This window comes from Dipodomys merriami, unplaced genomic scaffold (assembly GCF_024711535.1).
Source record: "Dipodomys merriami isolate MVZ:Mamm:240054 unplaced genomic scaffold, mDipMer1.0.p SCAF_3, whole genome shotgun sequence".
Classification (NCBI taxonomy): domain Eukaryota; kingdom Metazoa; phylum Chordata; class Mammalia; order Rodentia; family Heteromyidae; genus Dipodomys; species Dipodomys merriami.
Window position 1 is genome coordinate 99399581 of NW_027204492.1, and position 14728 is coordinate 99414308.

The 14728-nt window shown below is 32.9% G+C and overlaps 1 protein-coding gene across 9 annotated transcripts in view; it reads left to right on the forward strand.

The window, feature by feature from the left end:
- Dmd (dystrophin) overlaps positions 1-14728 on the forward strand; it is a 2040854-nt gene that overhangs the window by 646983 nt on the left and 1379143 nt on the right. For all 9 annotated transcript variants that reach the window (XM_070040660.1, XM_070040663.1, XM_070040664.1 and 6 more), the window contains 2 exons: positions 8107-8208; positions 8328-8435. In XM_070040660.1, coding sequence (XP_069896761.1) covers positions 8107-8208; positions 8328-8435 — 210 coding nt within the window. The remainder of the gene's footprint in view (positions 1-8106; positions 8209-8327; positions 8436-14728) is intronic.

Below are 14728 nucleotides of genomic sequence, written 5' to 3' on the forward strand. Positions count from 1 at the left end.
TGGGAATAATGCTTACAGTCAATAATATTAGAACATGATTAGTGCTTGCTTATAGGTACCTACTGAACTAAGGCTCTTATCTTACTATGCAATACAGATTAGTAGATAAGAGCAGATCTTCCTTGATGATAATCATTCAAAGAGATAGCTTCTAGGACCTTGAGAAAGACATTCATGCATTGCAGAAGATTAATATAGAAACAGAAAATTCATTTACCTCTCCTAAACTAAGTGTATCTATGACAAAAAGAGAGTTCAGAGACTTATAGTCTAAAAACTATTGATACAATAGTGAACCTGCAAGTAGTGCTAGGTTTTGTTTTGTTGGTCAATAAAATCCATTCATATTCACTTTTCTTTTTAGATACTATTTTGGACAATTTGCATTTAAATATAGATTTGAAAATCAATGTATCAGTCCCTCTCAAAACTTATTCTATGGTTTTAACTCAATTTTATCATATTAGTTTGTAGAGAACTAGTATTTTGCTATATTGAGTCTTTCAATCCATGATTATGGAATAGTTTTCCATTTATTTAAGCCTTTAGTTTCTTTGAACAATTATCATCAAGAAAGATCTGCTCTTATCTGCTAGTATTGTTTTGTAATTTTCAAGGTAAAGAGTATGAGGCTTTTAACAATGTTTTCCTATAGATTTTTTGAAAACTGTTGTTGTTATAAATAGTACATTTTTGAAGTTTTATTTTCTATTTACCTATTCTTATTTGGAGAAATATAATTGAGCTTTGTTCCCTGGCCTTGTATCCAGCTATTATGCTATAAGTACTTATTAATTTGAATAGTTTATAGCATCAATCAGTTGTACACATACAGGTTGTTTGTGAATTATGGTTTTATTTCTCCCTTTCCAACCATTATTCATGTTATTAATTTTCTTTGCCTTATTGTACCATGTAAACTCTCTAGTACAATGAGATTATTGTAGATATTTGTTTCAGATTTTAGGTCTCAGAAGAGGGGCTATTAATCAATCCCCATTAAATACGACATTTCCTCTAAGTTTGCTATTGATATTTTTATGCTTAGTGTTCAAAGAGTTTTTATTATTTCTGAATGTTGGATTTTATCAAGCGTATATTCCAGGATCACTTGAAGTAATAATATGAGTTTTCTCCTTTGTTCTATGAATATATCAAATCAAATTTCTTAATTTCATAATGTTAAAATAGCTTTATTCCTAAAATAAGCAAAACATGTATGATATATGTAATCCTTTTAATATTTTGCCAGGTAGTCTGTGTTAATATTAATATGTGATTTAGATTTTTCCCATTATGTCTATGAAAGTACTTTACCCATTATTTTCCTTTCTTGTAATATGCTTATTAGATTTAGCTGATTATTCAGGCTTTGGGGGGTAGTTTTACATGAAATACTTAATATATTAATAGATGTAAATATTTCTTTCTTAATTTGAACTCTTAATTTGCATTTTCTGAAAGTTCCTTTGTGTGTCAGTTTCAGTAGTTCATATTTTCAATAAGTTGGTTCACATTTGTATTTTATAACAGTAACTAGTTATTGATATGTGGAATTGATGTACATGATAGAAAACAAGGAATTTCTAACCTCTCTGGAAAAAAAAAAAGAACAGGTGATATGGCAATGATTGTCCTATTTTCCCATTTATTAACTTCAGTAAAATTTTAAAAAGCTCTAGGCTTTTATAATGTAGGTATATTTTTAGCCACAATCTTCACTCCTGCCACATTCTCTTACTCCTAATTCATCTAATATAAAACATGCATTAGAAAATTGTGATTTCCTATAGTTGGAACTTCCAATGCCAAGAATCAGAATAGAGCATAGGTACATATCTCTCTTCCATGCACTCACTTTCAAATAAAATGTATTTGGCAGATAGTCCTGGTTTAAAAATGTAAATGTGAAAGGTTTTTTGTTCTTGTACAAAACATAAGCCTGTGTAACTTTAGTGTCCTGCAGGAATATTTTACATTGTTATGCCTCCAAGTTCAAGGGCTGATTTTCTATCAAGTGAGTTCTAAATTCTGACCAATCATACTCATCTCAATAATTGATCACAGTTTTCAGAGCTCTTTCATATTGTTGATTTATCAGACTCTAGCAGTGACTTGGCCTGAAGGCTACCAGGGCATGTCCTATTATCTCTTTTCTATTAAAGGAAAAATGAAACTGTACTAAGGTTGATATTTTGTAAAGGTAATATCAATTTGGGGAGCAGTGGAGCTGAAGCAAGATTTTAGGCCATCTGTACATTAACATTGTGATGAGTAGAGGATTAACAGATTCAAAGATTTCTATGTCTGATTAATGATCATGATAAATTTTCAAATCTGTAGTCTCATGTAGAATGGAAAGAATTTTCATATGTGATTTGCACTTCCTATGGGTCTTTGAATTCATCATAAATAACTGATCATATTTATTTAGTGAAGAAGAAGGATTTTAGAAGAATGCTCCCATATTTATATTTGCAGTGGTAGTATGTAGCTCTGAGACACTTGTGTATCATGCAAAGCCCAAATAACACTCCATAATATCCTAATCGGTAAAGAACCTTCCTATTGCTAACACTTCAGATTCTGTAAGTCATCTAACAATAGTGAAAGCACAGTAAAACCTCAGGCTCCCAAGAAATGTTAGAGTATGTGATGAATGCTGGAAAGAACCCTATGAGGCTAGAATGCTCCTTAGGACTATTATTCCCTATTTTCTGATATAACAATTGGATGTACTGATGCAACCTGGAGATTACAGAGATTATGAAGCTGCCAAAAAACATTAAATAATATTCTGCACATAATAAAAGCAATGCCGACAACAAAAATCCTTTCCAGATTTATTCATCAGCACTTTATAAACTCATTAAAATAAATAATATATGGAATTGACTGAAACAGCAGAGAAAATAACATACTTCTTCAAATTGAAACCTCAGTACATATGCAGTATAATCACTGAGGCAAAATTTCATTAACAAATCAGTCATATTTACCTTTTAAAAATAAATCCCTGCAGTGAGCATACATTCTTTATGTGGAAATGCATGTATTTTCTATATTTTTCTTATGATTAGGTAATGTGAAGTTATAGTGTCAATTATGTTTTTAGATCAAATTATGACTGTCTTCAGACCTTATCAAGGGGGCTAGGAGATATATTTAGTTCAATCTAGTTAAAGTCCTGATAAAATATGAAAAGCGCAGTAGAAAATATTTTTAAAAGATTCAATATTTGTACATCTTGCTGTAGATTCTATAGCTCAAATTAGAAGGTATATCTTTTACACTGAATGCTCTACTGAATAAATAGCATGAATAAATAGCATGACCTTAGCCAGATTGATCTGACATTAAATCCCAGATACCTTAATATTGTGACATCCATGCCTAAGAACAAGTTACATAAACCTATCTATGAGTTTCCTTGCTTAATAACTGAATCTTTAGAAGTAAAAGTTACTCTCTTTGAGCTCAGTTAAGAAATAGCTTGGAATTATTTGAGCAGAAATAAAAATTATATCTTTTGAGGAAAAATACATCCAATTGTTTTCCTACCTTGGGCCATCTGTTCATTAGTAAAGATACAAGGCATTCAATTTTATAACATGAGACTTCATTTCATAGCTTACAAATGCACATAGAATTGAGACTAGAATCACAAGCCTGACTAAGCATTAATCAGTAGCTCTCTGCCAGATTTCTTTCCTTACATTTTATTTCTTTCAAAAAGTTGGTGTGATTTTCATTGTACTACTGGGAAGATGTAGTTTCTTATACTTAACTGCATAGTTACTTAAAAAATAAAGAAAAATCAAGAAGTAGATTATTTTTTCAGAAGGCCAATTATACACAGACTTCATTTAGCTGAGGAGTATTCTATAGGATCATAAACTGCCATAAAATGAGAAAGGCTGCTTGCTGCCTCCCTCCTTTGTATTGTTTCGTCCATAGCATATAATTATTTCTTCTTTAGTGACCATATGCCTGGCCAGTTTATTTTTCAATGCCAATACTGATGGGCACGTTAATTCTCACATTCTACCACAGAACCTGATAAATCTAAGGATTGCTGTATTTGAGTTTTCTTCTCAGTTTTGTTAAATTCTTGTCAATTGCCTTTATCCAAATGTTCTTTGGGTAACCATTTTTCATTTTTGTGTTGAAAAAAGCAACTCAACCAAACCAAAAAAAATGCAGATGAGAAATGTCCGTGGGATTGATAATGAGATGTGAATTAAATGGGAGGGAAAAATCCTCTCCATTATGGATTTAAGCATATATGATAATGGAGATGTGATTTAATCCATGAAAATGTGTTAGAGTAAATGAATTAACCTTTAGCTTCTCTTACTACTGAGATAAAATGAGACTATAAATAAAAATTAACTACTCTTATCACTTCCTGAGATGTTATAATTCACTGTTGCATATATGTATTTATCAAACTTGGCAAAAGTGTGTTATTTCTAAAACCTCAAAAAATTCCTAAATTTAAATGGGAACTCAGAGAAACACTGAGTTAATATAATCTTTTTTCTCCTGGAAAGAAAATTTTAATTCTAATGATGTCAGTTCTTTTAAAAAAAAGTTTTCCTTCCTATCAGGCCCATTTGATCCAATTCTTTTTTTTTTTAATTGTGAAAATACTGTACAGAGGGGTTACAATTACATGGGCAAGATAATGAGTACATTTCATATCAAGCATTGTTGCCTCCTCCTTTGTTTCCCCTTCCCATTCCTTCCCATCCTTCCCCCCACCCCCTCACCAAATCCTTCCCGCCCCCCCTTGATCCAATTCTTTATTCTTGTCTAATAGTTAAGTTACACTCATTCAGGCAATGATAAGCAACATCTTTGAGTGATTGAGTTTACCGATTAATTTTCCAACTACTTAACTCCAGCCTTTATAATTTAAAACAAGGTCAAAATTTCATACCAATAAACAAATCCAGAAGTTCAAATACCTTATGTTCATTTTTTCACACTTAAGGCAGATGATAGTGCAAAAAATCTTATGTGTGCAAATGTTTATATCAGATAAGCAAGAAACTTCTGATTAATCTATGTAATTATACCGGTATCAGGAAGAGGCACTAAGGTCACCTTGCAAGAGAAGTGGCTTTGATTCAGTTCATTACAAATAATATAGATTCAAGTTATTGAATCTGTTACAAAACATAAATATTAACCTATGTGAAGAATAACCATCCATTTGTAATGATTTAGTAAGTGCCTTTCTAAGGCAAAAACAGTAAAATTGATGGTCAGTGCCATTTATTTGAAGATTTGATATAAAATGTTCAAGCAAAATAAAGATAACCTCCGATATGCACATACCTTCTTTCAAAAATAGGAGCAATGTTCAATACACAAGGCTGTAAATGTTTGTAACAATTCTATAAGGGATTGGTGTTATTCTTTTTAAGTTAAATTTAATGAATTAGCTATAAATTACTTTGGAAAGAATTGGCCCATCTTAGGTGTCTTTGTATTAGACTGTTAGGAATACTATAGCAAAATACCACATACTAGCTGATATAAATAACTGAAATTTATTTTCCCAGTGTTCTCATTATTAAAGAAGTCCAAGATCAAGACTATTGGTAGAGTTGGTTTCTTAGTCTAATCACCTTGGCTTTCCAATAATTGCCTTTTACCTGTATCTTCAGTCTTCCCTGGTGTGCCTATTCTTCTTATCTCTCTCTGTCCAGATTGCTACTTAGTAGCACAGTCAAAAAGGATTACAACATACCCTTAGGGAATCATTTTAATTTAATTCTCTCATTAAAGACCCTAATTCCAAACATGGAATCAAACTTGTATATAGTACTTCAACATAAATTTGGAAACAAAATATTTATTTATATTTATATTTGGCATGTGGAGGCTTTGGTAAATGTTGGTGTTGTTTGAATAAAATTATGGCTGATAAATTGGAAACTATCAACTATAAGCTAAATATTTGCCATTATAATCCTGCCTCAATGAATTATCAAAATCATAGTTATCATTTGGATACAAAGGACATTTTTAAGGATATTCTTTAAAAGTTCTCCTAAGTAGGTTGATTATGTATCTAAAATAATAATTAAGTATTGAAATTTTATTTCACAAAGTGAGCATTTGAAATATAAAATATACCAAATACATTTACTAAAATTATTCAGTATTATGTAGGCAGTCTAGATCATGACTTTTTATTTGCATATGTATTACAGAATCAATGAAATCAATAAGCAGTAACTTTTCTTCTGTAAGATTATGTCTAAAATGTTGCTTCAGTACATGCTGTTTTTTCTTATATTAGAGAGAAAATTTGATATTAAATTAGTACTCTATTCATTTTCTAGTTATGAAGATGATATTATATAATCTGAGTCTGTTCCTTCCCTTCTTGATATCAACTCCCCTGGAGGTGATAGGCTAGAACAGAATCTCAAATTTTAACTTTTTCTAACTATATTATCTAATTAGATAAATAGCATAGATTTTAGCTAATGGATAAAATTTTCTTAGTTTGAAGTTGCTTTCCCAAGTAATCTATGAATGAGGATGTTCATGAGATTTTTTTTAACTTTTCCTTTATGTTTTGGAGAAAAATCCCACTTACATTTTTATAAAAACTAAATTACTATTTTTTAATTTAAGAAAATTAAAAATGTTGAATTCATTGATTATAGCAGGTCCATTTATTACAGATGTCTCATATTACCATTATGGCATTATAACTTTTGTGATAAGCTAACCTACTTCAGGAATTGAGAAAAGAATAAAACTATAAAACATAATAAAATCAGTTACGTTATTCTGAAAGCATTAACATTTTATTGATAGTTTTGAGGAACACTCACTTGTGTCTGAGCTGCATCTTAGTACATGATAATTTTGATAGACTAGTAAAATATTTACTGCTTACTCATGTATGAGACTAGCTTACAAAGTGATGTTTGATTAAACAATTTAAAGACTATATGGATCTCCATGTTACCTATTATTAGGCTTTTTATTGCAGTAGTTATATTTGAATTGTTTTATTCCTGTAATAATTTCTTCTAAGTGAGTAGAGAAATAAGAACAGTAGAAACTGTGATTGAATTTTACAGTGAAGATATTTTTCCAAAATAGGAGTTACAAATATGTTTCCTAGCTGTGATTCTATATGAGATGTTATGTCTATATTTTGAGATAGTTCTAGCTTTAAAGACCCAAGAGCTATGGTAAAATACTTTTCTTATTTCTGTGAAAAAATCATAGAAATAGAGATATTAGGCTTATAATGGAGCTAAAGTAAAATCTTTTGTCTTAAAATACTGTCCTTCTATAAAAATCATCACAATATATTTTTATAAAAATCATTGTTATTTGATTTATGTTACATAATAAAATATACACACTTAACTATGAGTAGAATACTGAAGATATGTCAGTTATTATTAAGTGTATATTGTAATTTTCCCACTATAATAATTTATCAAGGATTTCAGCGCATTTATAATAATCAAGATAGTTTTATAATAATCCAGGTAATTTAAAAAAATCTATATATGGATAAAATTAAAGTGGCTAAAATTTTTCATCTATAATGCATATATTAAGAGAATATGATTTTGCAGAAACTATTAAAATGAGTTGTTTTAGGATTTCTGTTAAGCAGACTTTCATTCCTTGGAGTGTATTTTCAAGCATAAGGGAGAGAGTTTGTATATTGTTACTGGAAAATTACCTCTTTATTGGCAGACAGTAGATGTAGATCTTCATGGTACATAGTATACTGTTTCAGCACAGTTATATATTTTGTATTGATTTTCTTTAATTCCATATTTATTGTGGAATCATTCAAATAGTGGCATAACAACTTCTTCAGAGTGCTTGCAAATACATTTGCCTATCAATGGAAAGTACAAAGTTGCGACAGATAGTCTGAAGATAAATCATAGTCACCTTGCTTATCCAATTATAACCAGAAGTAGGAAAGGTAGTCATTAAATTCCTAGTGTACATGAGAAACTCAAACTCAGGTACGTTGGCATATAATTCATGTCATTTTGATGGAATTCACTCAAACTTGAGTGCTGATGTGGTTGGTTTTCTCTTCCCCAGGTACTGGGAGATCGATGGGCAAACATCTGTAGGTGGACAGAAGACCGCTGGGTTCTTTTACAAGATATACTTCTAAAATGGCAGCGTTTTACTGAAGAACAGGTGAGTCATATGGGAGAAATTGTAGCAATGAAAAACATGAGGAGATACTAAGTAGGAAAACAGAAACCAATCTACTTAATAATTACATGTCCTCTTTGGAATGCTCTTATTTCTTTCAGTGCCTTTTTAATGTGTGGCTTGCAGAAAAAGAAGATGCAATGAATAAGATTCAAACAACTGGCTTTAAGGATCAAAATGAAAAGATAGCAAGTCTTCAAAAAATGGCTGTATGTATAAATATCTTATATGTATTTTTTGGGGATTTAAAAATCTTTTAAACTGCCATTCTTGCATATAACTATCATTTCTTGGTATTTTCCAATCTATTGTATCTTAAAACAAATGGCCCTTGTTTTGGCTTAGTCCCAGATGGCACATTGGTTTCTTTATTAAAGAAAATAGTACTACTATAGTTAGAATTTCAATTTCTTTTGGTACTACTAACAATTGAATTCAAAATCATGTGCTTGCTGTGCAGGTACTCTACCACTGGTGCCTTGCTCTTCTTCTTCTTTTTTTTTTTCTTTCTTTTTTTTTTTCATTTTATTTTCCACATATATATTTGGGCTGGCCTGGACCACAATCTTATTTGTAATACTTGTGTTGCTAGGATGATAAGATAGGAATGTACCACCACATCCAGCTTTTTGTTGGTTGAGTTGGAGTCTTGTGATCTTAACACTGGGCTGGATTTGAACCACCATGCCTCATCAATCTTTGACTCTCAATTAGCTAGGATTACAGGTATGAGCTGCCACCCTCAGCACAAATTTGTTTTTTCAGACAAATTCTAATTTTGAAAAATATTCATCATACTCAGAAGAAAACTTTCCATACAAACCTCAAATAAAACAATATATAGTATTTATAAGCCTTCCATAGAATTTTAAACATCATAGTACTAAACAAATAGACTAGAGTTGATTCTTGTGTTAATGTATGAGAAATACCAGCAATGATCATTAATCCTCACATAAAAAGTGTTTTGAGAAATTAGATTACTTTAGTAGCAAAAACATTACAGGGAAGACATCAATGAGACATTTGTTTCAGTCAGACCTTTCAAGATATGAAAAGAATACTAACTGTTCTCTCAGGTTTTATAATCTTCCAATAAGAAGCCAATCAAATATTAGGAGCTTAATTTTTCAAATAGACTATTCCAAGGATAGAGATTCTTTCAAACTTGATACATGAATTCTACTACGTGCTAGCATGATACTAGCTATTACAGAAAAAAATCGTGCAAACAATTTTCCATAAATTACTTAAAGAATCTTTTTGTATTTCATTGATATTATCTATTGCACTTCTAAAGAGTTAAATTGTGTGTGTGTGTGTGTGTGAGAGAGAGAGAGAGAGAGGGGGAGGGTACGCTTATGCACATGCCAATAGCGGGGCTTGAAATCTTGGCTTTTTCACTCAAGGCTGGCACTCTACCATTTGAGTCATGCCTTCATATCTAGATTTTACTGGGTAACTGAACTTAAGAATTCATCAGACTTCTATATCCAAGCTGGCTTTGAACCTAGCTCCTCAGATATCAGCCTCCTAATTAGTTAGGATTGATCCACAAGAACACAGATTAGATCCTTTCTTTAGATTTAAATTTAAGGGAAAAAATCCCACTTATTCTGACCAAATATTGGTCTGTAACATATGCTAATATTGAGGCTTGAATTCAGGACCATACTTTCTTGATCAGATTTTTACTTATAGCTCTCACTTTAACATTTCAACCATGTTTCCAGTTCTGACTTTTTACTTGTTAATTGGTGATCTTCAGATTTTAGCTTCCTGATTTTCTAAGATATAGGCCTGAGCCATTGGAATCTAGCTGCATTAATATTTTTTACATATTTGCATTGAACTTTTAAAATATTTTTATATGTATTATTAATAACAGGCTGGATTTTTTTGGGGGGGAGTACAGTCATGGGGCCTGAACTCTAGGCCCGGGCACTGTCCCTCAGCTCTTCAGCTCAAGGCTAGCACTCTATCACTTGAGCCACAGCACCACTTCCAGCTTTTTTTCTTTTTGCTTATGTGGTACTGGAGAATCGAACCCAGGGTCTCATGCATGCAAGGCAAGCACTCTACCACTGAGCCACCTTCCCAGCCCAACAGGCTGGATTTTTATAGGTAACATTTACCAATGAATAGAAGGTTTTATTTTTGATGGAGGCAAACCCTAATGAAAGAGTTTAGAAAAATAATCTATATTTGTACTGAACCATTAATAAAAATTATCATATATTTATAATTATGTTTTGTAGCGGATAGGAAGCAATTGAGAATTTAAAACAATAATGTTTGAATGTTTGTAATTTTTTTGATAGTGAGAGTTTGGAAATAAGAAGATTAATTAATGTGTAATAAGGAACATTAAATATGAAATAGAAAGATATGACCAAATACTGACATGCATTTAATAAATGTTTTGGCAAGAGAAATTTGGAGTTGTACCCAGATTTCCCAATTTGGTGACTAGAAGGGTAATTAGACTTTGCTAAGAGAATAGAAGGGAATTTGTTCAATGAAAAGAATGGTAATTAGTTAAGAGATAAGTATATTGAGTCTAAAATGCCTTTGAAATATTCAAGTGAAAATATCAGGTTTTTGTTAATTGATCTTGTAAAGGTGATGTACAGAGGGGTTACAGTTACATAAGTAATGAATACATTTCTTTTTGAACTGTGTCATATCTTTCCTTGCTTTCTCCCAGTTTTTCCCTCCTGTCCACCCCCCACAAGTTGTATTGTTCATTTTCAGCATAGTGTCTAGTGAGTACCACTGCTACATTTGTGTGCCCTTTGTCCCACCATTTCTGTGCCCTCGCTTACCCTCCCCAAAACAGATACACTTGCAAGCAAGACAAAAGGTACAGCAAACAAAAACATCACCAAAGGGGATGATAAAGTATTTTGACAAATACTTTATATAATCATATGCATATAGCTATTAAGCCTTTGTGATCATCTCCTAAGAATATCCTCCTTTAGTCTCACTGTGTGAATGTTTAGAGACCTGTCTAATTTATCATGAATAAGTGTATTTTTTTAATCTTTTACCACCCAGTGTGTTTTCTTGTACATTTATAGGCACACTCTACTTACCACAAATGAGGGAAACCATGCAACCTGTTTCTTTGGGTTTGGCTTAGAGCTTCCATACCCAGCTACTAGCACAACCATGTTCACTGCAGCATTGTTTACCATAGTATAGAATCAACCCAAATGTCACTTAATGGATTAATGAATAAAAAATATGGTATATATACACAATGGACAAATGATCTTGTACCATTCATATGGAAATGAAAAGACTCATAAAATTATATTAAGCAAAGAAAACACTTTTATTAGTCAAGTGAATACATGGGCATCCTAGACTAAGAAATCAATTCATAACTGGTTATCAATTCAAAAGCAATAAAACTTTTTTTAGAGGGATTATATGGAGTGACATGATTAGCAAAAGAGACAAAATTCTAGGAATATCTGTAATGAAAGATAAAGAACAAAAAACTTAAAAAGAGATTAAACAAGTATGAGGAAAATAAGTTTTTTTCTGATGAGTTTTTTATTTCTCACTTTGTTTTACATTCCATTTTTTATGGTGATGTACAGAGGTAATAAGTCGATTTCTTGTCTAATGTGTGACCTGTTCCCTCATTTTTCTCCTACTTTCCCTCCCCCACCCCCATCCCCCAAGTTGTACAGATGATATCCAATATTTTTTTTTGTCAGTTGTGAGTTCTGTCCCTCAGCTCTTCAGCTCAAGGCTAGCGCTCTATCACTTGAGCCACAGGACCATTTCCAGTTTTCTGAGTGGTTTATTGGAGATAAGAGTCTCAAGTAATTTCCTGCCTGGGCTGGCTTTGAACAGCCATCCTCAGATCTCAGCCTCCTGAGTAGCTAGGATTAAAGGCATGAGCCACCAGCTCCCAGCCATATCCAACATATTGTCTTGTATATATTACTGTTGCATTGGTTCCATCCTTATCCAAAAATAAGTATTTTTTAAAGCAGAGACTGGCATGAATTGTTAGTGCCTCAGAGAGAAAGATAATTCAGGAAAGACTTGATCATTGCTATAGGAAATGAAAGTTGGACTACAATATCATTAAAACAGGAAATTCCTGAAAAATATTGCTCTTTTGAAGTAAAAGATAGTTCCTTTCAGTCAACATGTGGATGACTGTTAATTATCCAAGTATAGTAATGCTCTCTGAATAAAATTTAATACTTGTTAAATACAAATGCAAAATGATGATGGCTACAGAATCAATTCTTGAGTATTTTTAACTACTGGGATTTGAACACAGGGCCTGGGCAAGCAATATACCTGGTCTCTACCATTAGAGCCAAAGGTAAACTTCTAGGTTTTTGATGGTTATTAAATGTAAGCGTACCATGGATGTTTCTGCCCAGGTTAGCTTCCAGCTATGATTCTTAGATCTCAGCCTCCTCAGTAACTAGGATTACAAATAAGAGCCACCAGCCCATGGCAACCCTTGGATTTTAAGTTCTGTAAATGTAGAAAATTTGCCTCAATAAACATAGTTGTGCTGGTAGCTTTAGTGTGGTCTTGTTTGTAAACATTTGGGTAAATGCCCAAAAGTGGGATTGCTGGATCATAGGGGAGATCTATGTGAAGTCTTTTGAGGAACCTCCATACTGCTTTCCAAAGTGGTTGAACAAGTTTACATTCCCACCAACAATGAAGTAAGGTTCCTTTCTGTCCACATCCCCTCCAGCATCTGTTGTTGTTAGAGTTCTTGATTTTTGCTGTTCTAACTGGAGTGAGGTGATATCTCAATGTTGTTTTGATTTGCATTTCTTTTATGGCTAGGGATGTTGAGATATGGAACCAACCCAGATGCCCCTCAGTAGATGAATGGATCAAGAAAATGTGGTATATATACACAATGGAATTCTATGCCTCCATCAGAAAGAATGACATTTCCCCATTTGTTAGGAAATGGAAAGGTTTGGAAAAAATTATATTAAGTGAAGTAAGCCAGGCCCAAAGAAGCATAGGTCCCATGGTTTCCCTTATTTGCAATATCTAGTATAGGTATGAGTCAAGCGGAAAAGGTCAGATAATGTGATGTTAGGAAAATGAACCCTTAAATATGTATTTTAATGTTTTCGTTTCTTTCATGCATGTGTTTCTAACGCATTTATAAGATTATTTCTTTGTTGCTTTGTATGTCCCTCCCCCACAGTGTAACCCCCGCTTTCACTATATTTGATGTCAGTATAACATGTGGAGGAGATGGGGACAAACAAGTAGTTTAAGGATTCAGGTGGACCTGTTGCAACAATGAGAAGTACAAAATGTCATGTCAAAACCAGCTTTACAATGTCGGTGTGGGGGGGGGAGGGGGGTATAATTGGGTGGGGGGAGGGGGGTAAAATTGGGTGGGGGGAGGGGGGAGGCGGGGAAGGGAAGTGAAGGGTAAACAAAGGAGGAGGCTGCAATGCTTGGTAAGAAATGTATGTATTATCCTGCCCATGTAATTGTAGCCCCCCTGTACAGTATGTTCTCAAATAAAATAAAATAAAATTAAAAAAAAAAAAAAAAAAAAAGAAAATTTGCCTCTCTGTTTACCATCAGGTCCTCAGTATTTAGGGAAGTAACTCAACACAAAGTACATGTTCAATAAATAATTACTGAATTGGATCTGTTGAATAAAACTGCACAAGGTTTCTCTCTCAAAGATTTCTGATTCCATGATGGTCGGACATTAGAAAGGTATGACTTAATTCTCCCAATTACTATTATTGTATAACTAATACTCTTCCAAGTTTAGATTACCTGGACATATTTATGTTCATGGATTTTGTAGGAAATCAATTCAATGGACACCCAGATGTGTGTGAGGATTATCTCATATCTCTTATCTTCACAACATCTTAACCTTCTATTGCAATATGTAAATGAATAGCAACTAGAATCACTGGTAATCCGGTCCTTTTTACTAATACCTCTCTAGTACCTGGATTGTATACCTTGAAGTTTTCAAGATCTCCCTTTGGCATTTTCATGTTACTTGACTTCCTCACAGGTTGGTGGCTTCAGGATAATTATAATTCATACATAGAGGCTAGGCACTCTCAGAATGGGTGTCCCTGTAAATGGGACTTAACTGGCTGGGAAGGTGGCTCAGTGGTAGAGCGCTTGCCTTGCATACATGAGGCCCTGGGTTCGATTCCTCAGCACCACATAAGCAAAAAAAGCTGAAAGTGGTGCTGTGGCTCAAGTGATAGAGTGCTAGCCTTGAGCTGAAGAGCTGAAGGATAGTGTCCAGGCCCAGAGTTCAGGTCCCACGACCAATAACAACAACAACAAAAAAAAGAAAAGAAATCTTTAGGGCCTGGAGGTTTAACTCAGAGGAAGAGTGCCTGCCTGTAAGAGCAAGACTCTGAGTTCAGTCCTCAGCTCTGAAAAATAAAAGACTTAACTGCCATTTTCATACAGTATCATTACTTCTATACTTGGTTGATTAAAGTCG